This window comes from Eptatretus burgeri, chromosome 16, assembly GCF_056783735.1.
Source record: "Eptatretus burgeri isolate ZD-2024b chromosome 16, Ebu_testis_v1, whole genome shotgun sequence".
In the NCBI taxonomy this organism is placed as follows: domain Eukaryota; kingdom Metazoa; phylum Chordata; class Myxini; order Myxiniformes; family Myxinidae; genus Eptatretus; species Eptatretus burgeri.
In genome coordinates, this window is record NC_140976.1 from 19,248,713 (window position 1) to 19,274,199 (window position 25,487).

The 25,487-nt window shown below is 43.2% G+C and overlaps 1 protein-coding gene across 2 annotated transcripts in view; it reads left to right on the forward strand.

Annotated features, from left to right (window-relative positions):
* The window catches only part of LOC147010638 (PC3-like endoprotease variant B), a 278,472-nt gene that overhangs the window by 247,514 nt on the left and 5,471 nt on the right, over positions 1-25,487 (forward strand). For both annotated transcript variants that reach the window (XM_085859874.1, XM_085859875.1), the window contains exons 16-19: positions 12,730-12,823; positions 14,864-15,049; positions 18,689-18,818; positions 22,180-22,340. In XM_085859874.1, coding sequence (XP_085716000.1) covers positions 12,730-12,823; positions 14,864-15,049; positions 18,689-18,818; positions 22,180-22,340 — 571 coding nt within the window. The remainder of the gene's footprint in view (positions 1-12,729; positions 12,824-14,863; positions 15,050-18,688; positions 18,819-22,179; positions 22,341-25,487) is intronic.

Below are 25,487 nucleotides of genomic sequence, written 5' to 3' on the forward strand. Positions count from 1 at the left end.
ATTAGCTCCGCCACCGAAGATGACGAAGGTTACGTTTTCACGCTGCTTGGCTGTTTGTTTGTTTGTTTTACTGTGAGCAGGATATCTCAAAACGTTGTTGATGGATTCAGATGAAACTTGGTGGACAGGGTTGGTGTGTGACAAGGACGAATTGATTTGACTTTGGTGAAGATCCAGATCCGATAATTTTTATACTTCCCTCGTGGAAGGAGAGGGCATTGCGTTTGGGTCCGTTTTTTGTTTTTGTTTGTTTGTTTGTACGCAGAGAACTTTCGTGTTTTTCTCCGCAACTGCTTGTCGGATCGAGACGAAATTTTCACCATAGGTGCGACTACTCATGTAGATTTGTTATAATCATAATTATGACGTCATTGGCCACGTGGTGTGGCAGCCATGTGGGAAAAAATGGAAAAACTTTGGACCTCTGTATCTCTGAAACCGCACGAAGGAAAAAGTTGAAACTTGGCACACGGCAAGTACTCATGCGGAATATTTGATTTTTATAACGTCATAGGTGCCTTCATTATGACGTCATAATTGTGAATGAAGAACACTACATCTGATCAGTATGAAATTTTTAGGATCATCTCGGGATAAAATGGTCCACAGGAAAAATTTTGATGTCATCGGTCACGTGATTCGGCAGCCATATTGTTTAAAAAAAAAACCTTCAAAAATCTTCTCTGAAGTGGCTGAACAGATTGTGGTGAAACTTTACACATCATGACCACCTATCCATGAGGAACCAAAGGTTCACACATATGACTCATAGGTCACTTGGTTTGGTCGCCATATTGGATTTACCCGAAAACCTATGAAAATCTTCTTCTCCAGAATGGCTGGACAAATCAAGGGGAAACTTCACACAAATGTTCCCCACGACATTGGTGTACAAGTTTGTTCAGGAATAATTGATAGGTCACATGGTTTAGCAGCCATTTTGGATTGAAGAAAAATATTAAATAATGTTTTTGCTAGAACTGCTAAATCAATCAACATGAAACTTTACAATTATGATCTAGTAGTGATAGTGAACATATGTTTTAAATTTCAACTTGATTGGCACCTGGTTTGGCAGCCAGAATTATTTAATTTTTGATCAGGTTTATTTTTGTGTTTTTTGGGGTTTTGTTTTTTTAATGAGACTCACTTGGCTGTGCATGGATGGGTTTGAGGGTAGAGGAGTAGCTGCTGAAATACAAATCCTATCCAGGTTCCTCCTGATGACTTCATCTTTGCTTTTTGCTTGTCGGGGTTCCTTCTGACGACTCCAATGCAGGACTGTACTTATTTGGTCTTCCATTTGATTTGAATTTAATTTAATCCCATTCTAAATTGAATTGAAAAAAGTCATGGGTCAGGGTCATGTGTCTGATAAAAGAGGGTTGCATCAAAGCAGGACGTCTTCATACCTGATCATCACTGTCAGCAGTTATAAAGTGACAGTTATAATTATGTCTCTTATTAATTCCGTAACACACCAGTAAACAAACGCCACACAAAATACACCACACCAAACAACACAAACACCACACAAAAGAGGTTCTAACAAGGGTCTGCAATCTCTGATTGTTCTTTCTAGTTTTTCAAGTGATACTTATGCCTGGTGTTGGCTTAATGGTTCGGGTGGTGGGCTTGGAATACCAGGATGCTGAGTTCAAATCCCACTCGGCTGTTGAATTAATACGAGGTGTGGTTGACTGTGCCTGTCATCCTTCAAAGGTCGGCAAAAATGAGTGCCAGCAGGCTGGTAGACTGTGTCGTCCAGGATTGTGTCCAGTAGCCAAGGAGACTGCTTAGGCAGCATCAACGCTCTGCACAGAGTATGGTCCCAATGGATGGATGAATCGGAAGTGATACTTCCCCATTGAGAGAAAGTATCAAAAACGATATATCGCATGATATCTCAAAAAGTTATGGACGGATTATAATCAAAACTTGGTGGATGAGTTGGGTAGGTGACAAAAACAAGCCGATTAGATATTGGTCCACGTCCGGATTCAGATTCAGCGTAGCGATGGGATATAAAACCTAAACTGTTCAACCTGGGGGAGGTAGCACTCTACCGAGTGCTGTTCTGGTCGACTTAATGTTCATGTAATTCAGATAAAACTCCATTGAATTTTCCTCATCCTTTTGCCCTCATAATACGTTGGTGACGTCGCATGCCCAAGTTTCTCCAGAAGCTTCAGATTAATATAAACAATAATAAAGTCAATTAGTACTCACATTATCCTTCATGAACTGAATTTTCTTTTTCATTTCTGCCCTCATCTCTTTTTTGTCTTACTCATCCTCTCCCCGTTTACCATTCCACCTTCCAAACGTTTAACGACTGTGCTGTACCTGCGAAATTGAATTCGGAACTGTGACAAAATCCAAGGTTCTTCGATTGATTGATATCCAACCAGCGAGCGGTTGGGTGTAGTCCAAGCTTGAGTTCATTTAAAAGATGAAACAAGAACGCTGTACTAATGCACCGGCATGTTTCGAGCTGCACACAACAAATGATGACTAGCTCTTCCCTCCCGTTCACCGTCTCCCAGATTTGCACCGTTACTTGTGTATCCAGTTGGAGAACATCCCAGAAATCCCATCGTTAAACCGCTCGTAAGTCCGAGATGGAGCCAGAAACTACTAGATACCGTGAGATCATTCCTGATGCGAAAGCAGCTAAATCTTCTCCGAAAAAACGCTTAATCTTTCAACTCCACTCAACTTATAGAACAGACATTTCACCTCATTAAGCATCCTATATGTATATATATATATATATATATATATATATATATATATATATATATATATATATATATATATATATATATATATATATATATATATATATATATATATATATATATACATATATATATATATATATATATATATATATATATACATATATATATACATATATATATATATATATATATATATATATACATATATACATACATATATATATATATATATATACATATATACATATATATATATATATATATATATACATACATATATACATATATATATATATATATATATATATATACATATATACATATATATATATATATATATATATATATATATATATATATATATATATATATATATACATATATATATATATATATATATACATATATATATATATATATATATATATATATACATATATATATATATATATATATACATATATATATATATATATATATATATATATATATATATATATATATATATATACATATATATATATACATATATATATATATACATATATATATATACATATATATATATATATATATATATATATATATATATATATACAAACATACACATACACAACTTTTTCTAACCACTGACTCACTGACTGATAAAGAACGGAACCTTCCAGCTGACGTAGGAAGCTGAAATTTTGCCTGCTGATGGACATTGAAACCGGTACACCGGGGAAAATCAAAGAATCGTTGTGTAGCATCCAGAAATTAAAACATAAACAAATGAAAAACAAATGCAGGTGAGCGACCCGAGACAATGGGGAAGCACGGTAGTTTTGTACGCCGATGGACATCGAAGCCGGTACACCAGGAGAAAATCACAGAACCATCAGAAAGCATCGGTAAATGAAAGAATAAATATATGAAAAAAAATAAAGGAAAATAAATCAATGAAAAATCAACTGCAGGTGAGCGACCAGAGACGATGGGGAAGCACGGTTCGTATGCTTACACAATGTGTGATTATAGATATATATATATATATATATATATATATATATATATATATATATATATATATATATATAATTAGTGGGACTATGCACAGGAAGTGGGCCAAGGTGTTGTGATAACGTATAAAAAATATGCATTAAAAAAATAATTGCGGCCACAAAACCGCATTTTTTGTCTGGCCTCTCTGAGAGCTTCAGTGTTTCTTGCCTGTTCGTGTGTCCTATCGGCATTATCCTATCTCTGCAATGTTTCTTTTGAGCATCAGAGCTTCCACTCGATGAGACTATTTTTCTTTGTTTTATTCTCGGCAACTCTCGTGGTACATGTTACAACTTTGAGTGTTCAAAATCAAACAGACAATGTGGAAATGGCGAATAAGCAATGTCGAATCCAGGAATGTGACGAGTAGAAACCCTCCCATAATTTCCTCATTTTTACTTTTATCCTTTCAACTCAATCTCCATATTTTTCCTTCCAAACAGCATCATTCCAATCACAAATTAATACTCTACCATTGATATAACAAAATACAACCACTCATGAAGTAAACGAATAGAGACGCCGTTCTCACGTGACACCCAATACAGACAAATCTGCCGGTGAGAAAAGGCAGATACAAAACGCTTCGTACGGATCGAAAACTGAAATCATAATTGTCTTGAGAAATTTATGAAACCTCCCACCGACCTTAGGATACTGGCTGGGACCCCAAAACTTTGTACAGAATTTTTTGACAGGGCTCAAGAGGTAGTTCAGGGACGGACAGACGGATGGACGGACAGACAGACACTCCTGCTTTATAATATAGACTATTGGAGCACCGTGGGAAACCCATGGGCAAAAACATTTATTACATTTGTACATCTTCAGTTAGATACTGCACATACAGTCTACCAAAATACATTTGGACCGATCGTCTTCATATCTGATGCTTCACTCATAAGAGGCAGAGGTGGAGGAGTGGAGGGAGGGAAGAAAAAGGGGGAAAGAGAGGGGAAGGGGAAGGAGAGGGGGGAAGGGAAGGAGGAGGGAAGGGAAGGAGGGGTAAGGGGAAAGGGGGAAGGTGAGGGGGATTCTAGCAGATGTGATGACCAGTTTAATAAAACACATTGGAAGAGGAGAGGGGGGAGGGGAGGAGAGGGAAGAGGAAGGAGAGAGAGGAGGAGGGATGGGAAGAGGAAGGAGAGAGAGGAGGAGGGATGGGAAGAGGAGGGTGAGAGGATGGGGGAGGGGAGCAAGAGAAAAGGAGGAGGGGATAGGGGGAGAGAGAGGGAGGAGAAGGAGGTGGGGGGAATAGGAGGGGAGAGGAGGTGGTTGAGGGAGGGGAGAGGAGGAGGAGGTCGGGGAGAGGAAGGAGGGGAGTGAGAGGAAGGAGGGGAGGGGAGAGGAAGGGGGAGAGAGGAGATAGAGGGAGGGGAGAGGAGGAAGGATGGGAAGGATAGGAGGAGGGGAGCAGGAGGAGAGGTGAAGGTGGAGGGGAGAGGAGGGGGAGCTGGCGGAGGAGGGGGAAAGGAGATGGAGATGATCATGGACAGGGGAGAGGAGAGTGGTGGGCAGGTGAGTGGTAGGTGAGTTTGCAGAGTAATTTACTTCTACCTTGACTTGAAAGTGGGGAGTACCTGCCTTGTTTGACTTACATCGAATACACGACTTCAAAAATTAAAAATTCCTTAAAACCAAACATTATTAATAAATATGGGGTTCTATCATTAATCCACATATTCAGTTTATTTCGTGTAAAAGTTTTTCGAAGAATTGTTTTCTTATATAGTTGGAAAACAGTTATCACTCGCCTGAAATAAAGTCTTTACATATATACCGAGGGAACATGAAAAAATATAATTAGACTCCAGTTCAAACCCTAACTTCAGTTTTCCCTCGCAGAGAACCCTACCCTCGCACTTGGCTATTTCCTCCCTCCTCACTATTCCTACCCTCACTCTTCTACTTCTCCTCCCTCCTCTCCTCTCCTCAATACTCCACTCCTCTCTCTCCGTCCCCACATCGCGTCTGACCAGATACATTCAAAATGGCATCACAACTAATTTCCGACAAGGAACCCTACCCTCTCTCTTAGATTCCTTCCCACTCCTCTTACCACTCTCCCTCCCTCCCAACTCTCACGACTCTCTCACGACTCTCTCACGACTCTCTCTCTCTCTCTCTCTCTCTCTCTCTCTCTCTCTCTCTCTCTCTCTCTCTCTCTCTCTCTCTCTCTCTCTCTCTCTCTCTCTCTCTCTCTCTCTCTCTCTCTCTCTCTCTCTCTCTCTCTCTCTCTCTCTCTCTCTCTCTCTCTCTCTCTCTCTCTCTCTCTCTCTCACACACACACACACACACACACACTACTCCCCTACCATCACACTTCTACTCCCCTCCCTCATCTCACCATTTCCCCTATCCTCACTCTTCAACTCCCCCTTCCTACTCTCCCTCTGTCCTTTCACTACTCCCCTCCCAGCTTTCACAACACCCCCTACCATCGCTACCCTACTCCTCCTCCCTCCTCTCACTACTCCCCCTACCCTCACTCTTCTACTAACCCCTCCCTCCTTCCTCCCCTTCGCTCCTCTCACCCTCCCTCCCCTCCCCACATCACATCGGCCAGAAACATTCAAAACGGCTATTAGAATGCATTGTTGTGTAAACACGCCCATGTTCGTCCGATTTTCTCACCTTTTTCAGAAACTGAAACTTGAACCATCTTAACGACTACAAAGAATGAAATCAGATGGTGAATAAGAGTCGAGATAGAGCTGTAAGGGAGTCTGAATGGACTTTATATTACAGGCCTTAATAATTAATCGAGAATGGTACCATCCCAGTCTCGGCTGGATGTTGGCAGGCTCAAGGATGCGAAGGTATCTGAGGAGTTTGCGAACAGGCTGAGTGGGGATTTGGGGGGTCTGGGTGCTTTGAGGAATCCTGAACAGTTGTGGAGTGCCTTCAAGACCACCGTCCTTGATGTTGCCAGGTGGATGTCTTGGAACTCACCGAAGGGTGAAGAAGAATTTTGTCTCTCAAGGGACACTGGATACCATTGACCATAGTTGCAGGGCCAGGCTGAATGGCAGAGCTGAGCTATTCAAGAAGTTGAGGCATAAAACTGCACGTGCGCTGACGGTGGACAAGGAGGCCTATGTGCGAGGAATCTGTGAGGGGGTAGAGCATCACCTGTGGTCAAGTGATTCTCATTCTGCTTACAGTAGAATTTATGCATTGCGTTCCTCCAAGCCCATCCTTCGGTGTACGGCAGTTAGAGCAGAGGGTGGTGGGCTCTTGGCAGAGGAGTCCGAAGAGAAGTCCCGCTGGGGCAGTTACTTTGAGCGGCCTTACCAGACTGTTGCCACCAGCTGTCGAGTTAGATATCAGGGGTGTTACTATCCCTATTGCTGACCCTCCAATCAACTGTGATCCACCTTCGTTTGTGGAAACACAGGCAGCAGTGAACTGGATGAAAGGGGGTAAAGCTCCTGGGATCTGTGGCATCCATGCTGAACTTCTCAAGGCTGGTGGAAATGCTGTACTCATGTAATTGGGTGCAGTTCTCTGCTCTGCCTGGAACACAGGAATCATCTCAACTGACTGGAAGAGGGGCCTTGTTGTCCCTCTCTGAAAAGGGAAGGGTGATCAACAGGACTGTAAGAACTACCGAGGGGTGACGCTGCTCTCATTGCTGGGCAAGGTCTTTGCTCGGATAATTATTGAAAGGGTTCGCCCTCATCTGCTTGAGCACTAGTGCCCAGAGCAGTCAGGCTTCACACCAAAGAGGTCAATGATTGACTGTATCCTTGCCCTTCGGTTCCTCACCAAACACAGATGAGAGTTTCGGCAGGGGCTGCTTGCAGCCTATGTTGATCTCTGCAAAGCGTTCGATTCAGTGAATTGGGATGTCCTCTGGAGGATTCTTGGTCTTTGTGGGGTGCCACCAAAATGATCAATCTGATGTCTGAACTCGACTCTGGTACTGAGAGTGCTTTGAGATGTGGTGGTACCATCTCTGACTTATTTCCAGTTGTTACTTGAATTTGTCAGGGGTGTGTACTGGCCCCCACACTTTTCAGCACTTGTATGGACTGGATTCTGGGGAGGATGTCAGAGAGATCAAGCTGCAGTGCATCATTTGGGAATGTCTGGATCTCTGACCTTGATTTCGCAGATGATGCAGTCATCTTTGCAGAGACTGGATATCCTTTTGGGGGCCCTCGAGGTGGTGAATTAGGAGTTGGAGCCACTGAGATTATGGGTTTCCTGGGTCAAAACTAAGATCCAAGCATTCTATGACTTCTTGGATGCTGCTATCTTGTCTGTACCTGTTTGTCGTAAGGATGTTGAGGTCAGAGAGAGATTCACTTACCTTGGCAGTGATATTTATGTCTCTGCTGGCTGTGAGCCAGAGGACAATCGACGTCTAGGTCAGGCCTGGGGAGTCATGAATTTACTAGATCATGGGGTGTGGTGCTGTCGGTATCTGTGCAGGAGGACAAAAGTCTGAGTCTTCAGGTCTTTGGTGCTTCCAGTCTTGCTCTATGGATGTGCGACTTGGGCTCTGACCAGGGATCTGAGATGTAGGCTTGACTCCTTCAGTACCAGGTCTCTTCAGAGATTCCTTGGCTATCGCTGGTCAGACCTTCTGTCCAACAAGTGGTTGCTGAGACTCAGATGAGATGTGTTACCTGTGTAGTCCGTGAGCATCAGCTGAAACTTTTATGGACATGTGGCTCGTTTTCTTTACACTGATCCTGCTCACAAGATCCTCTCAGCAAGGGAGCCTCGTGATTGGAGGAGGCCAACATGCTGACCAAGTGCCTCATGGTTGCAGCAGGTTGATCGGCATCTCAAGGAGATGGGGATGGCCTAGGCATCTGCCTGTTGAATGGCCATACGGCGGCCCCTGGAGTACCGACGGAAAGTGGATGCAGTGATGCGCTGCTCTGGCACATGCTCCCAAACCTGACCTGACCTGACCTTAATTTTACTTAAAATGCATTTTTGTCTGAAAACACAAATTTTGTTCCTGCTTTTTGCATCCGAAATTTTCACCATCTTAGCCACTCCAAAAAATGCAATCAGATATCGAATTAGAGTTAAAATATAGCGTGACAGTGCAAGGAAGTGCTCACCTTAAAAAAGAGGTTCCACAAAGCAAACAAAATGGTGGCGTGATTTTTAAACCCATCCCTGAATGGAAGAAGCCCCGCCCTGAACTCGAAAGTCCTCCCCAAACAGACAGACCTACCCAGTGCAGCTTATACAGACTACATGGCCAAAAGTGTGCAGACAGCCATGCAATCTCCATAGACAAACATTGGCAGTAGAATGGGCTGAACTAAAGAGCTCAGTGACTTTCAACGTGGCACTGTCATAGGATGTCATCTTTCCAACAAGTCAGTTCATCAAATTTCTGCCCTGCTCGAGCTGCCTCAGTCAACTGTAAGTGCTGTTATTGTGAAGTGGAAACGTCTCGGAGAAACAACACCTCAGCCATGAAGTGTTAGGCCACACAAGCTCACAGAATGGGACCGCGGAGTGTAGAAGCGCATAGTGCGGAAAAATTGTATGTCGTCGGTTGCAGCACTCACGACTGAGTTCCAAACTGACTCTGGAAGCAACATCAGCACAATCACTGTTCGTCGAGAGCTATAGATTTGAGAAATATAAGCTTTTTGAAATGGGTTTCCATGGACGAGCAGCCACACGTATGCCTGAGATCGCCATGCACAATGAATTCCCAGCATCAGCCGGAGTGGTGTAAAGCTCACCACCATTGGACTCTGGAGCGATGGAAACATGTTTGTTGGAGTGATGAATCACGCTTCACAATCTGGCAGAAAGATGAACAAAACTCGGTTTGGCGGATGCCAGGAGAACGCTTCCTGCCCGAATGCATAGTGCCAACTGTAAAGTTTGTTGGAGGAGGAGTAATGGTCTGGGGCTGTTTTTCATAATGGGTGCTCGGCCCCTTAGTTCCAGTGAAGGGAAATCTTAATGCTAGAGCGTACAATGACATTCTATACGATTCTGTGCTTCAAACTTTGTGGCAACAGTTTGGGGAAGGCCCTTTCCGGTTTCAGCATAACAATGCCCCCGTGCACAAAGCGAGGTCCATACAGAAATGGTTTGTCGAGATCGGTGTGGAAGTAACTTGACTGGCCTGCACAGAGCCCTGACCTCAACCCCATCAAACATCCTTGGGATGAATTGGAATGCTGACTGCGAGCCAGACCTAATCGCCCAACATCAGTGCCGACCTCACTAATGCTTCGTGGCTGAATGGAAGCAAATCCCCACAGCAATGTTCCAACATCTCATGGAAAGCCTTCCCAGAAGAGTGGAGGCTGTTATCGCAGCAAAGAGGGGACCAACTCCATATTAATGCCCATGATTTTGCAATGAGATGTTGGACTCGCAGGCGTACACATACTTTTGGCCATGTAGTGTATAATATATATATATACTAGTGAGGTGCCCATGCTACATGCTACGAATGGGTGGGAACCAGAAATCTCCAGAAAAAAATGTTTTGAGAAATTTTATGAAAACTCTCATCCACTTGATGACACGTGCAGCAGGGCCGGATTAAGACACCCTCGGGCTCTAGGCACTGCATCTGCAAAGCCCCCTCTCCCTCCCACCCTTGTATTGTCAAAAATATTCCTAATTTCAAATATAAGCCAAATTTGTTGAAATATCGATTACATGAGATGGTGGTACATCATTTGTTGTTTTAAAGCCTGTCAGAAGTTTGTATGCTGTTGGTGGACATGTTATTGGATGATATTTGAGAGGTAGGTGGGTTTCTTCTGATTTTGGAATGAGGAAGGTCTTACCTTCTCTGAGCCAGTCATCCGTTCAGAGTTAAAAACTGCCTGAACGGAGTTTCATGACAGCAGACTGGGAAATAATTACACAATAAAAACAATGATAATTCATGATGAAATCACAAGTTTGAAATACTAAAATAAATAAATCTTTGTTGATTGACAAAATATACACATTACAGCTGGACGACAGAAGCGATTGTAAAAGTTAAAGTAATTGGTTGGAAAAACGACCTCTATTTGCCAACATTTTCAATTGCTAATAAAAGCGATGACGTCGCCAGACGGACATTGGCCCACTAGACAAAATCACATCTGCCTAACGTCAGGGCTGATACTGGCCCAAAGTTGGGTATCTGGCTGATATTGGCCCATGTGTTATCGGGGTATCACACATTTATCACTTTCCTACACTGTATTATAAGGGCTGCTGCTCACCATGAATGTGCTCTGGACCTCCAGCAGTAGTGCCGTGGTACACTGCACAAGTGAGTGAATCACTGAGAGCCAGAGATCAGACTGAGTTGTGAAGGAATGGGTGAAAATTAAAGGGCGGGTAATGAGGGGGGGCGCAGGGACTCTCGTGAGATTAGGGAAGACACGAGAAGTCGGAGAGCGAAGTTGTTTTGCGAATGGACCTTGAGTCCTTCACCATCTTCGCCGTGCTCATAAGTAAAATGGAGCCAGGGGTCCTGGATCAGGAGCAACAGTCAATGACGTCATAACATATTGAAATTTTGTTCATGTGCAGAATCTGGTCACATGATTGGTTGAATGGTCACAGACCAGACCAGGAACTCACATCATCTGGTGAACCATAGCAGTGCTCTGCTCTCTGAGATATCTGGGTGACCCACTAGTTGAGCACACAATTCTCCCACATATAGAAATGCCACTCTCTTTCCCCCGCTGTTATGAAACAACAGAGATGCCTAGATCTTGTGTTTATCCACCACAGTTGAGAGAGGATGCCATCCCAATTATTAAGTGGAAGAAACAGCAGTCGCTCAAAACTGTAACACCATTTCTACTCAGCTACCAGCACATGCACGTGGGGGACCACACTCCCCTCCTCATCCCCCACAATCCCCCATCAACCATGAACCGCAAAATACCCACCACCACACCCCCCTCCTCTACCATCACCCCACAAATCACACCACCACCACACACCCCTCCACCATAACCCCACAATACCCACCACCACCCCATATCCCCCTCCCCCCAAGCACCACTCCCCCCTCCACTGGGGCAGGACATCAATGGTGTGCTCGTGTCGTGCCGTGTTTCTGCTGGAGTAATGTAACTGATTTATCAATTCATACAAAATCTCTCATAAATTGTCAATCGAACGGAATAACAAAACCTACCAATCTGTAGTGAGCATGTGACCAGCGTCTCCATCTTCACGAACAACTGCATTGTTGCCATCTTCGTCTGCATCGCTTGCATAAGGCTCGAAACGATGCGCCTCCATAATCCCCCCCCCCACCCCACCAAAACTCGTTTCCATCACTAATTTTGTCTCCAATCGTTTCTTCAAAGTCCCACTGGCCAGTTTCAACATTCTGAGAACCTTCAGAGTTGCTCATGACGGTAGAATCAGTATCTGAGCTCAAAATGCACTGTTTCTCGATGTAAGCCACCATTTGGATGAAGGTGGGTTCTGACTGTGACGTCACTGGTGAAAATTGAAAATCGACACTCGTGTTGTTTTTTCGGCACTTTGTGATTGGCGAAAATAACTCCAAAAACAATTCCCCTTAAAATTAGACTGTGATTAACGATGAACGATTTCCAATAGTTTTCGAAGAAAAAAGAAATTGTGTTAGTTTCCCTTTTACAAAAAAAACAGAGCCCAATGACTTGGTCTGTGATGTTCGAGCAACAGGCATTGTGCTCCGGCCTCATGGCAGGAAATTCGAATAATGTCGAGAACTGTAGATTCCACAAAATCCAGGAGAGCCAGATGTGATGCTGCGGCACCAGCCCGTAGGGTTCCGTGGTTGCTCGTTCCACGATTCAATTTCTAAATATCATCAAGCCTTACATGATTATAAAACTTTCCTTTTGGGGCAACGACTTCCACTATGATTTCCATCGAGCTATCTCATCCCTGTGGCTCAAACAGCACAGAAGAATTCTCATCCCTGTGTCCCATCCAGAGCCATCCAATCTCGAGGAAAGCTCGAGCTGAACCTGGAAATGGACGGTTGTCGTGATACGGCGCATCACATCTCATCCCTAGAACATGTACAGGTGAATCGGCGTTAATCCGTTTATATTCCATACTCACGGTGTACTTACAATTCTCTCACGGTATTCAAAACTACGAATTGTTCCTTCAACCAGCTCATTGTGTTGTTTGTTTGTTTTATAATTAACCTTTTTTTTTTTAGTCCTCCAGGGGTTCATTTCTCAAATCTTCAGTTCCCTTTTCCTCAATGTTACTCCTTTTTTCTTTTTTTCTCCTGCTTTTACTCAACATGTACTTCATGCTTGCCCCCATCTCCCCTAAACCTGACCCATCCCTGCCCTCCCCCAAACCAATCCTTCTTTCCTGAATGCTCAATGACGGAGACAACAGTGAATGGCCTTTCGAGGATAAGAAAGCCCTCAAACCTCCTCCACGCCTTTGTGCAAACTTTCCAGAAATCTGCCAGCTTCAGCTTGGTAGAAATATAAAATGAAAAATTTAAATGACTCTTGCTTGCAATCTTTACTTCAACACGAAATATTTTCTTAACAATTGTATATATTAAGCACAACCGAGATTACTGAAATATACAAACTCGCATTGGCAAATTCCATCTTGAGGTCCCAACGCAAGTTTGAAAATGCTGGCACGAGTGAGTGTTCCTAGTAATTTTGTCTAAAGATGAAAATAAATGCACTTTAATTAGGACGGGCTCGAAGGGGGGTGGGGGGAGGTGGGGGTCATACTCAGTGGTGATTTGCCACTGGCTCTGAGCCGTAGGCTGTAAAACTACAGGCCCAGTGCCAGGCCTTGCAAGCCTGTCCACATTGCAGGCCCATGTATTGGACCTACAGGACACTTTCCGAGGCGCTGTGTTTTCATTCTCATCGCTATCGATCCAAATGCAACGCCGGTGGCGATGGGCTCAAGTCAGCCGTAGCTAAACTACCTAATACAGTCCTTTTTCTGATCCCCCCACCGCCCTCCACCACCCTCCCTTTTTGTTAGCTCACGGCTCAGGGCTCCAGCTCAAACAGCTGTCCAGCACCGAGCCTTCTGCAATGACAATCGAGGTTCGCATCCATTATTGCCCACCCGCTCTCATTTTCTTGACACGCCTCGGTGCCTGTCGCTCGAGCGCAGGCTTGCAATGTGCACGGCTCAGCCCTTGGACGGGCCTTTCTGCTGTTTGGAGAGCTGTCTGGCAGGAGACGTCCGGGGGAAGAGAAAAAAAAACGTTTTCACTATCTCTTTCTCCTGCTGCAGCCTCTTACCAAACCCCTTTCATCATCACCCCATGACCCGTCCTGTGATGGCTTGAACTGTTGACTTATTGTTTCCTGTATACAGGTATAGTTTCCATCTGGTAACCCAGGGGTTCTGTGTTCGAGTGTGTCAGTACTGTAAACTCCACTCCGCTAGGTAATTGGCACACTGAAAAATGCCTTTTTGCATCCGAGATGTGCCACCGATTAGGGTATCTAAGCAATAAGCCCCCTCTCTCCCCCTACACCCCCCACCCCTTCCACACGTTGCATCCATTTTTTCCAATGGATCTCTATTTCATATCTCCCTTCATTTTTGTTTTTCATCTCAGTTGATTATCTCGCATCCTTCGAGGTGAATTTTAACGCCTCCTCCTTTTGTTTTAGAAGCCCCGCACTTATCGCCATCTCATCGGTCATTTCACCACTTCTTGCGGCTCCTGTAACTCCACGGTGCTTTCAATTCTATGCTCTTTTGCAAACTGCTCAGTTTTTACCCACGACCTTAGTTTTCTGGCAACGAGGTTCCAGTCGTTCACGTCTAACAGAACGTGATCGATTGAATGAGGATCTAGTGGGCAACCTGATCTATTGTGGATCAACAAAAAAAAAATGACCGCATGAACAAATCGATGAAGCGGAGGCTCCTCCGTCGGTCTCACTGGTTGAGCCTCCGTGGGTGAAGGCATAAATTGACGAACGTAATTGTCGGTGACTCGAGTAAGTAATTGCCCCTGCACCTCACCTGCAGTTGAGGTATCCTTCCTTTTGACCCGTAACAATCTTCCGATGATGTAGTTTTCTATTTTGTTCGGTGATGCAACGTCGTTTGCCCAGGTTGCTATCACACTCAGCTCGAGCTGCCGTGGAAACATTGGAGTGACTTTGATATCTCCATTTGGAACCATTTCTGAGCTGCTGGCACCGCGCTTCCTCGACAACAGCACAGAAGGCCTCAAGGACTGGAGCTTTTTGTCTGTCCAGATGTGGGGTGAACGTCCAGAAGGAACCTGGACGTTGCAGGTATTTCGATGTGGAGTGTGTGAATTCTGATTTGTACCTGCGGGTGTACATTTTTGAAGTTATTTATTTATTTTTATTCCTTTCTCCGCTTTATCGTTGCTGAAATGTATATTGCTGCGTCGTCGTTGTCAGACATGTCACATGAATGGGAATATCAAGCCGATCATCGTCCCGTCTGTGTGTTAAGTATCCTTTGTTGTCTTCAGAGAAGAGGAGGCCATTGTGTGCCAGTTCCTTGGCAAAACTCCCCTCATACTCATGAAAAAAAAATAGATGTGCACATTCATCAGAGGTATTTGAATTGTCTCACGCGTCCAGGACCTGGATGCGAGTTGTATCATTTCTGATGGCGTTACTATGCTCTTTCGGTGTGGCAGGAATTTAGAATTTCTACTGTGCTCGTGGCACACAATGATCTGCTGTTTTCAAAAAATTATCACGGGGATCTTTAACTCTCACTGCATGAATGCACATGGGACAACCGGCTTAACATCCCTTCCAATGGATGCGCCGTGCCCGCTAATCAGCAATATAACAGTTTATAGTCAGGTGAGGAATCGTGAACTTGGACAATGGGCGGACAATAGCTCGTAGGCAACTCGTCTTCCTTCGATGAACGATGTTGTCACAGCCTGAAGGAGGAGAATGTCAGCAGAACTAAGTTATTGATTAAATTAGGTTTTTAATAAATTGATAGGTTAAGTTCATAGGCTGCTCATTGTCCCAAAACGGGGATTGAAGGAACTTTAACTAACGAACTAACTCACAAGGTAAGTTCATGGGGTGTTGGATGTGGCACAGGTTTGATGAACTGAATGATCTTCTCCTACGTTTAAGTTTTGTGTACATTTCATTTTATAACTATTACATAGTATGCCGTGTCAGGCACTGGTATCATTGGCAGCATTGTATCGTTACAGGGAGTAGTGTTCTCAGCTAGTTGTTACCGAAACGCTCATAAGTACTGTAGATCGTCACCACCCATGCAAGTCATTGTGTTTTGCACTTTAGTCAGCCGTTGCATATACGACTTGTGAAAAAGGTCTAGGTAGGTTTACTCACTTAGTGTTTCTGTCTGAGCTCTTGTATGATGTAACCACCGACTAAAATCTCAAGTACTATCTTGATTTGTCCATTTTTCTCTTAATGTCCTCGTCATTCATGTCACTTACGACGATGGCAGTTCTTGTTTCAAGTTGCACTTTCGGTGATAGCTGAGAGAGTATGCAAAATATTAACTCTCCACTGCATCCTGTTTCCAAACATACAGATATTGCCAATTGTCCACACGAGGACTATCAGGCGGAAATGTCTATTATAGCTGTGCACAATATATAGGCAAGATGCTTAAAAGTGTAAATTTCTTCTAGAACCACCCTTACCTGTACAATATTTGATTCTGTCGAAGTAAAAAAGTTTGGCCAAAAAAAAATAAAATAATTATGTTCCAAAAAAAGCCCAAAAGTCCGAAACGAAGCATCAACCTTTTTGAGCCATAGTTGCACTTGCGGACCGGATTTGACTGGTTGCACCGAATTTGTGACGCAGAATAATTATGACCTCATCATTGATTAAGAGAGGAGGTGGTCAGCAGGTATAATATCTTACGTTCTTGTTGATGGGTGTAAAATACAGGCATCTCGAGGCCTCGTGCACTGCCGGTGTGTCGGTTGCATGAATAAAAGCAGTCACGTGACTGCTATCTCGAGTCAGAGCGACCTTTAGCCGTGATGAAAAAAAGAGTCCGACGGGTGTATAAACCTCCAAAAAATCAGGCTTTATGCGCTGACGTTGTCTGCGGAGGACAGTTTTGGGTTATCATTATGCATATTCGTATGTAGCCATGGAGAATCGTACCGATCGGTTGACAGCTGATAGACGTCATCTGTTACCTTTGGTGGTGGAAGCATCGGAGTGTTTTGTGGTTGTGTGCGCACGTCACAGGATAAAAACGTTCTCCAGGCATAATTTGGATAATTCGGTTTAGCGGTTCACTTTGTTCGAAACTGCTGTTTGAGGTTTATCAAAATACCTCTTGTTTAATAAGTGTGATGAATGTGGTTTCAACTTCATTGGTTTTTATTTTACCATTATTATTATTTCTTTATTGGGGGGGGGCATACTCTGTGCAGAGCGTTGGTGCTGCTTAAGCAGTCTCCTTGGATGGGTCCTGGACGGGTCGCCACTCCGACACAGGATACCAGCATGCTGGCACTCATTTTGCCAAGCTCAGAAGAATGGTAGGCCGAGTCAACCCCACCTGGTATTAATTCAACAGCTGAGCAGGATTTGAATTCAGGACCCTCGGATCCAAAGCCCGCCAACCTAACCATAAAGCCAACACCAGGCATATTATTTATTGTCAACCTCCAAAACTCGCTCGAATCGGCCGCCTTCCTTCTCCGTCGATCTCACCTGCCATCCGGCAGGTGGGTGGCAACGTGGGACATATTGCAACGAGGACACCTCGAGGCTCCGAAACAACAACTGGAATCGACTCCTCCCACAAGAGCAACAAGCTCTGGCCTTTGCAGCTCACAGCAGCATGCGGAGAAGACTCCAGCTAATCTGCCAACGCGAGCTTCCCCTGCCAAAAAGGCCGAACGGTCGAGACCACTGCAGAAAATGATGAGCTCCTTTTTTAATGGTTCAGTGCATCGCGGGCTAAGCCAAGGCGTATTGTTGTTAATCACACCATGGCTAACCCAACTGTTCCATTCACGTGTGGGCGTTCGTGTGTGGCGCAGTTTCACGGGAGGCTGACTTGAAGCCTGGGGGTTTTGTGCTCGAATCTTGGCCAAATGCGTTCCCTGAATCTTGTGCCGTGATGATATTGTGGCCAATTGTTTCATCGTTTAGCCTTAAATTTCATTTGTAACGATGATTAAAAGATATCCGTGCGTTGGTTATTAGCTTGGTTACACCGGCCTTTGATTCGAAAGGAAGACCGTAGTTCTCAGTTCAACTTTAAAGGTCATACGGTATAGTTGCAGAATCTGTTCCATTCCTTTTTTTTTTAAGTGGTTTTTGAATTCTAATTAGTCACATGATGTTTAACATCACAAGCTAGGTGTGTTATTAAATAGGAGCTGCAATGGTGAGGGTCATCCGGTTCGCAGCATGAGTGAACAAGCGGATCTAAAGCCTCCGTCTCCATCCACATTTGGGAATATTATTGCACTTTGTTTGAACAAAGGAAAATCCATGTGAAAAGTAAGGCTTGCCGTATCCCTGCTATTTGTATGGAAAGCCGGTGTCTCCAATTCCCCGTTCACAGGGATATTCACGGTGCAACCGGGACACGTTGTTGTGCACATGTCCGTTGAGTCGGTTGGGAAGGGCAGCCATGTTGGTTACCTGCCTAAAAACATGATCAGGGAAGCGGCCACCGCTTGTACCTGCCGCATGCCATTATGGTCCCTTACCCTTTCACAATATGTCATGAAAAGTAACTTTGTTGACTCCGCACTACCTTGTTTCCTTGTGAAGCAAAAGCTGCTGCTTCTCTGTGCAAGAAACGGCTGACGTGATATAATTTGCCACTCTGTTTTCTGATTTACGAAAAGTCACGTAACTATTTACCAGGGAAATGGAAAGTTGAAAGAGTAATTTTTAACCATGGCTCGTGGATATCCGCAGATTTTCGACAAGACCGGCACCGTTGCAGACTGCTACGTCTCTTCCTCGGAGTCACAGGCCGGGACATTGGAAGCAGTCTCGTTCACATTTCGAGGAACCAACGAATTGATAAGATCTCACGAATTGTCAGGTAAAGATCATTTTGCAAGAAGGGAGGGTGTGTGGGAACAAAGCTCTAACTTCTGTATAACAAGTTAGATCCATCCATCCATCAGGAACATACTCTGTAGAGAGCGTTGGTGCTGCCAAAGCAGTCTCCTGGGCTATTGGGCACAATCCTGGACGGGTCACCACTCCAATACAGAATACCAGCAAGCTGGCACTCATTTTGCCAACCTCAGAAGGATGACAGCCAGTCATCCCCACCTGGTATTCAACAGCCAAGGGGGATTTGAACTCAGGATCCTGAGATCCCAAGCCTACCATCCTAACCATTAAGCCAACACCAGGCATACTTGTAACATGTTTGATTTAAATCCCTTCAGCTCTTCTCAAATATCCCATTTTTACCTGACATGACCTTTGATCTTTGAACTATTGACCCCATAATCTAATCAATTTATCTTTGCATCATGATGCATACTTGTACAAAGTTTGACGAGGAACCCTTCAGCTGTTCTCAAGTTATCCCGGGAAAGAAAACCTATCACGGATTCTGACCTTTGACCTTTGACGCCACCTACTAATCAGTTCATCTTTGCATCATACTGTATACTTACGCCAAATTGGTCAAAATCCTATCACTGTTTCACAAGTTAGCACGGTGACATAATTTTAACCTAACATGACCTCTGACCCTTGACTTTCGACCTATTGACCCCAAAAATCCAATGAGTTCATCATTATGCATATTCGTACCAAGATTGAACAAACTCCACTACACTGTTCGTCAGATATCGCGATAATGAGATTTAACACGGATGAACACACATACATACATACATACATACATAAGTACGTACGGACGGACGGACAACCCGAAAACATAATGCTTCCGGTGACTTTGTTAACAGAGGCATAGAGTACTGTATAGCATGATTTTTCAAAAATGTATTGGGCCAGATATGTGCTCATGGATCAGGCATTACGTGGTGGAGGTATGCACTCCACTGAGTGCCCTTCTCGTTACCTCTGCCACCAAAGGTGAAGGAGGTTATGTTTTCACCCCTCTCTGTCTGTTTGTCTGTCTGTGTACAGGATACCTCAAAAAGTTGTGGACGGATCCGGATGAAATTTGATGGACAGTTTTGGTGTGTGACAAAGAGGGAATGATTAAATTTTGATGAAGATCCGGGTCCGGATCCGGATCATCGAATTTTTAAAGTGATTCTTCACCATTGAGAGATAGGGCTAAACTTTATTGACTAAACTAAATTAAATTTAGCACCATTGAGAGATAGTGCTAAAGATATAGCACGATATCTCAAAAAGTTGTGGACGGATTCGGCCCAAACTTGGTGGACTGCTTGTGTGTGTGGCAAGGTTCGATAAAGTGATTCTTCACCATTGAGAGATCGGGCCAAAAACGATTATATAGCAAGATATTTCAAAAATGCAATGGGCCTGGTATTTCCTCGTGGATCAGGCATTACGGCGCGGAGGTATGGGCTCTTCCGAGTGCCCTTCGAGTTATATCTGCATTGTTCTATATTTTGAGTAATTCGTTTTTTTAATATATCACAGTTATGATCCTATAATCTGGTAATGTTCACAATGTTCATCGGTATGAAAAAATGTGAACCACCAGTGGCTTGGCCTCTCGTGACTTAAATGCACGATCCTACTGAAGGTCATGGAACACACCTTTCCAGTTCTGAGAATTTCTTTCAGATACAACATCAGATTTGTATACTTGTATCATCAAAAGGCAGTAAAAAATAGTCAGGGAGCTCGCTGTGTCATTGTTCATTTTGGAGCATCTTATTCCAGTGGAAGGTGTTAACGAAGTTTCCCATCAGGAATGATAAGCAGACATCAGAGATCGGTTTCATTAGCACAATTCCAATCATCCACTCCTCCTCAAACCAATCATGGAGAATGCTGTCACAAACTTGAAGAGGACAAGAAAATGTTGGCTTTGACCTCTGATCTGGAAGACCATCGAAAATGTCCCCAAGAGGGAAGAAAAACCTGTTACAGATTGTTAGACAGTTTGATACAACTCCATCGTCACATCAAATGTCAATTCACATGACAAAATAGTTTGGGAATTCATTCATTAGGATATCAGGTGAGCACCAGTATAGTTCATCAATTCGTGGAAGTTGTGGAAAACCTCAGATCGGATGAAAAATGGCCTTTCATCATTGTGGTCTTTCAATGGCATCGCATAGTTTGGGTGCAACAAACGGCTCTTAAGATGTGAAAACGGGTTTCGTGGAGCAAGAAGTCCAACACCCATTATCCCAAGTCTGATACATCAGGATCTATGAGATGTGATTACAATCCAAATTATGGACACGACAACTCTTCTCCTTATCTTCCCTTTATAAGGGGTGAGGTGCATTGGTACCAATCTTCTGCCCTCCCTTGACCACGATACTCCTCCACTTCCCTCTGTCCTCGGCCATCTCTCTCCATTATCCAACTACCCCCACCTTATCAATACCCCTCCTCGCACAATCTTCTCATCTCAACCATGTTCTACCTTGCTCGCTCCACCTATGCGCTCTCTTTTTTAGCGTGACAACAATGACCGCACAATCTGACATAACAAGAGGGATGAACAGTGTGAGGAAGCACCACGTAACCTTTGAAAAACCGGAAGCAGATATTAGAGCGATGGGTCCTGGTTGTGATGAAAGGGGGGACACGTAGGCCCTCCAAGATAAAAATAGACACATTGGATCAAAGTAACACGACAGTGATCGGGTGGGAAGCAAGGGGAAGCCGAGGTTTCAGGCGTAAACTCTTCGTCGAAGCAAATGAGCAATCAACATCCTTTCAATGTCATCCATCGTTCTACCTGTCTGCCAATGCAGATCGACACTGGCGTACACCAGTGAGACCAGCAATTGAATCTGCTGTAAAATGGTCGCATGCTGAGGCCGGTCTCGCATTGTCAATACAATCCTGTGTCCCTTCACTTTTGCTTGGATAGTGTAAGGTGTTGGCAGAAACGTGCCACGCATTCTTTTCTGTACATTTTTCCAGGGAGTTGCAGGTTGTGTTTCTAAACACATACATGAGCTGAGGGGGAAGCGGGGAAGCGGGGGGATGAAAAGGAAAAGTTTAATGGCAAATGTTGTCTGCCATGTCTTATCATCCGGTAGGTAATCGTCAAAATCTGATGGATTGGGATTCATTTTTTTTTTGCTCTTTATCCTTGTTCCTATTTTAAAATGGGGTTTTTTTCACGCTTTGCTGGAATGGCCAACGGTATCAGATTTAAGTGGATTGCATTTTGTTCCCTGCACTAATCTGCCATTAGGCCAAAGGAAAACTTCAATAATAAAAAATATATTTATATATGTATCCATTTTCGCCTGCAGACTTCTCCAACATGCAGATGTTCACACCAGGCTACAATGTGGAGGATGTTTGGAGGCAGAAGCGGGTTGATCATATGATGATAGAAAAAGAGTTCGCACATGAAAATCTCAACAAGATCATTGCTGAGGACATTCCACTTGGATGGCAACATCCCCACAAGGTAACTTTGAAGGAGGTTGGTTTCATAAAACTGATTGTTTGCTTCACCAGTAATAAGTAAATAAAAAGAAACGGAACATGGATTTGATTTTTTTTTAACAAAACAAACATTATGTCAATAAGCCTCATCATAATCATTATTGTGTTCCGATTCATTATTGTTTTCCAATGCAATATCATTATCTGTATATACCCACCCTTCACCATTGAGAGATGGAGCAAATACAGACACTCCAGAGACACACACACACACACACACTTGGATACTTTGTGACCTGGTCGGTCTCCTACCAGGTTCCATCTCCTGAAACCCACTCACGCATGGAGATAGCACGCAACACAACAGCAACTTGGATGCACACATGCTTACACACATATATACATGTGTGCACGTGCACACACATATATGTTCACGCAAACATGGAAGTGGAGACCTGGGAAGGCTCCATTCCACCATCTGAAACCCGCATATGGAGGTAACAACCAACAACAATGCATGCACGCATATATTTTTGAATCAAACCCCCTAACTTGACGAGACAGCAGGGCACAAAATCGAGTCCCATCGCAGCGCCTTTTGCACGACCTGCCAGCAACAGGTGTCACCTGCCATGTGAGCACATTGTCTCTGCCCTGCTGATCACTAGTCAAGAGGTTTGCAGCCAGATATATCAAATTCAACCAAAGAAGCACACTGACTCAAGGACATGACGTGACAAAAGGACACGACGCTGACATCATGCATATTATGCCAACACATCACCAGTTTGGAGGTGATGAGTTGGCATAATGTGCATGACGTCAGCATTGTGTCGAGTCAGTGTGCTTCTTTGGTTGAATTGTGTATGTATGTATATATATATATATATATATATATATATATATATATATATATATATATATATATATATATATATATATATATATATATATATATATATATATACACACGACCGTTTTTACAGCCATTTTTCCGTGCTGTGCAGGGGTTTGGCTTTTTCATGAGGCAATGTTTTATGGCCGGATGCCCTTCCTGCCGCCAACCCTGGTCGCCTCTTACGACGCACAGGGATATGGTACACCTATTCTAACCGGGACATACACCGGGACCAGTACACTGGTACTCATTTCGCTGACCTCGGAAGGATGACAGGCTGAGTCAACCCCCTGGTGTTAATTCAGCAGCCAATGGGGCTTGAACTCAGGACCCTGGGATCCCAAGCCTCCACCCTAACCACTAAGCCAACACCAGGCATATATATATATATATATATATATATATATATATATATATACATATATATATATGTATATATGTATATATATATATATATATATATATATATATATATATATATATATATATATATACATATATATATATATATATATATACATATATATATATATATATATATATATATATATATATATATATATATATATATATACTCATAATTCCTAAAGCTGTACACACATACCTGCATACATATATTGCATACACACAAATATATGTACACCGAGGTTGGCAGATGGACCAGGGATGTACATAGAAATAAAATTAGCATGAGTGGATAAAGTTGCTGATAGACAGGGTGTTGATAAACCTAAAATGAAAAATCAAAGTTTATGTAAACTTTAATAGCTCAAAGTTAGGTAGGAAGGTGAGCAAAACACTTTTGCAAAATATAAAAATGAACGGATTACTAGCTTTGATTAGCCTTTTAAAAACCCATGGTTATTACCTCTGCCACCGAAGGTGGACAAAGGTTATGTTTCACCCTGTCTGTTTGTCTGTGAACAGGATGTCTCAAAAATTGTGGACGGACTTTGACAACATTTAGTGAAGAGTTTGGGTGTATGACGAGGACAAATTGGTTCATTTTTGGTGAAGGTCAGAATCCGAGAATTTTTTTAAGTGATTCTTCACCATTGAGAGATAGGGACCAAAAAACGATATATAGCATGATATGTCCAAAAGTTGTGGGTGGATTCCATCGAAACTTAGTGGACAGGTTGGGTGTGTGACAAGGACAAACTGATTAGATTTTGGTGAAGATCCAGATCCAATAGTTTTTTAATTTTATTTCTGGATTGATTCTTCACCATTGAGAAATATGGCCAAAAAGGACATGCAGCATGATGTTTAAAAAAGTTGTGGGCAGATTCTGACAAAACTTGGTGGATGAGTTGGTTGGGTGGCAAGAACAAGCCGATTCGATTTTGGTTAAGGTCCAGGTGCAGATCCAGCCGATCGATGGGATGCAAAACATAAACCGTTCAGCCTGCTGGAGATCCGCGCTCTACCTAGTGCCGTTCTAATTTCTGGAATGTTCTGTGTGTCATCATTTCTCCCATTATCTCAGGTGTAGAAACTGACATTTGCACTTCGGTTTGGTGCATGTGTGTTTGCAATGACATCCGGTGTCGGCCGGTCCTGCGGGTTTGTGATTATTTTGAAAGAAAACGTCACAAATGAACCGTTTTGTTTGAAGACTCGTTAAAATTTGCATTGTTGTGCGCTGTCATCAACAGAAAAAGAACATGTTGCACTGTAACCCCGTTAACAACACTTGATTGTTTATTCCTCGATGGATGACAACTTTTGCCATTCTGTTTGACTTAATCGGGGTTATATAATATATTGCGAAGAATGTAAATCTTCTCTTGAATGTTTCAGTGAAATTACACCTTTTAACCCTTTTTACAACATGTTGACAATGCGGCAGCATGCATTGTGAATCTCGATCTCATTATTAGGTATATATACTTGTCCAATATCAAAATGCTGGAGAAGTTGCTTTGTTTTAGCGTTTTACAAATTTGCCCTTTTTGTTGTGTACAAAGTCGAGGCTCGTGGTGAGCAAAAGCACATAACGGACCAGAACATAATAGAAAAAGAAGAACATGGTGGAAAGGAGAGAAATACGTACACCACGAAACAGGGTAGAGAGACATAACAGATGGACAGTGGGAGGAAGAATGGATATGAAGAAGAATGTGATAAAGGGAGGGGGAGGAGGATACAGGGAGTGAACAAGCTGGATACAAGATCAAACACAGCAAGAGGAGGAAGGAAAAAAAACGGATGAAACAGAAATGGGAAACAATGGAAAGAAGGAAGAGACACAATAACCTGCTAATGAAA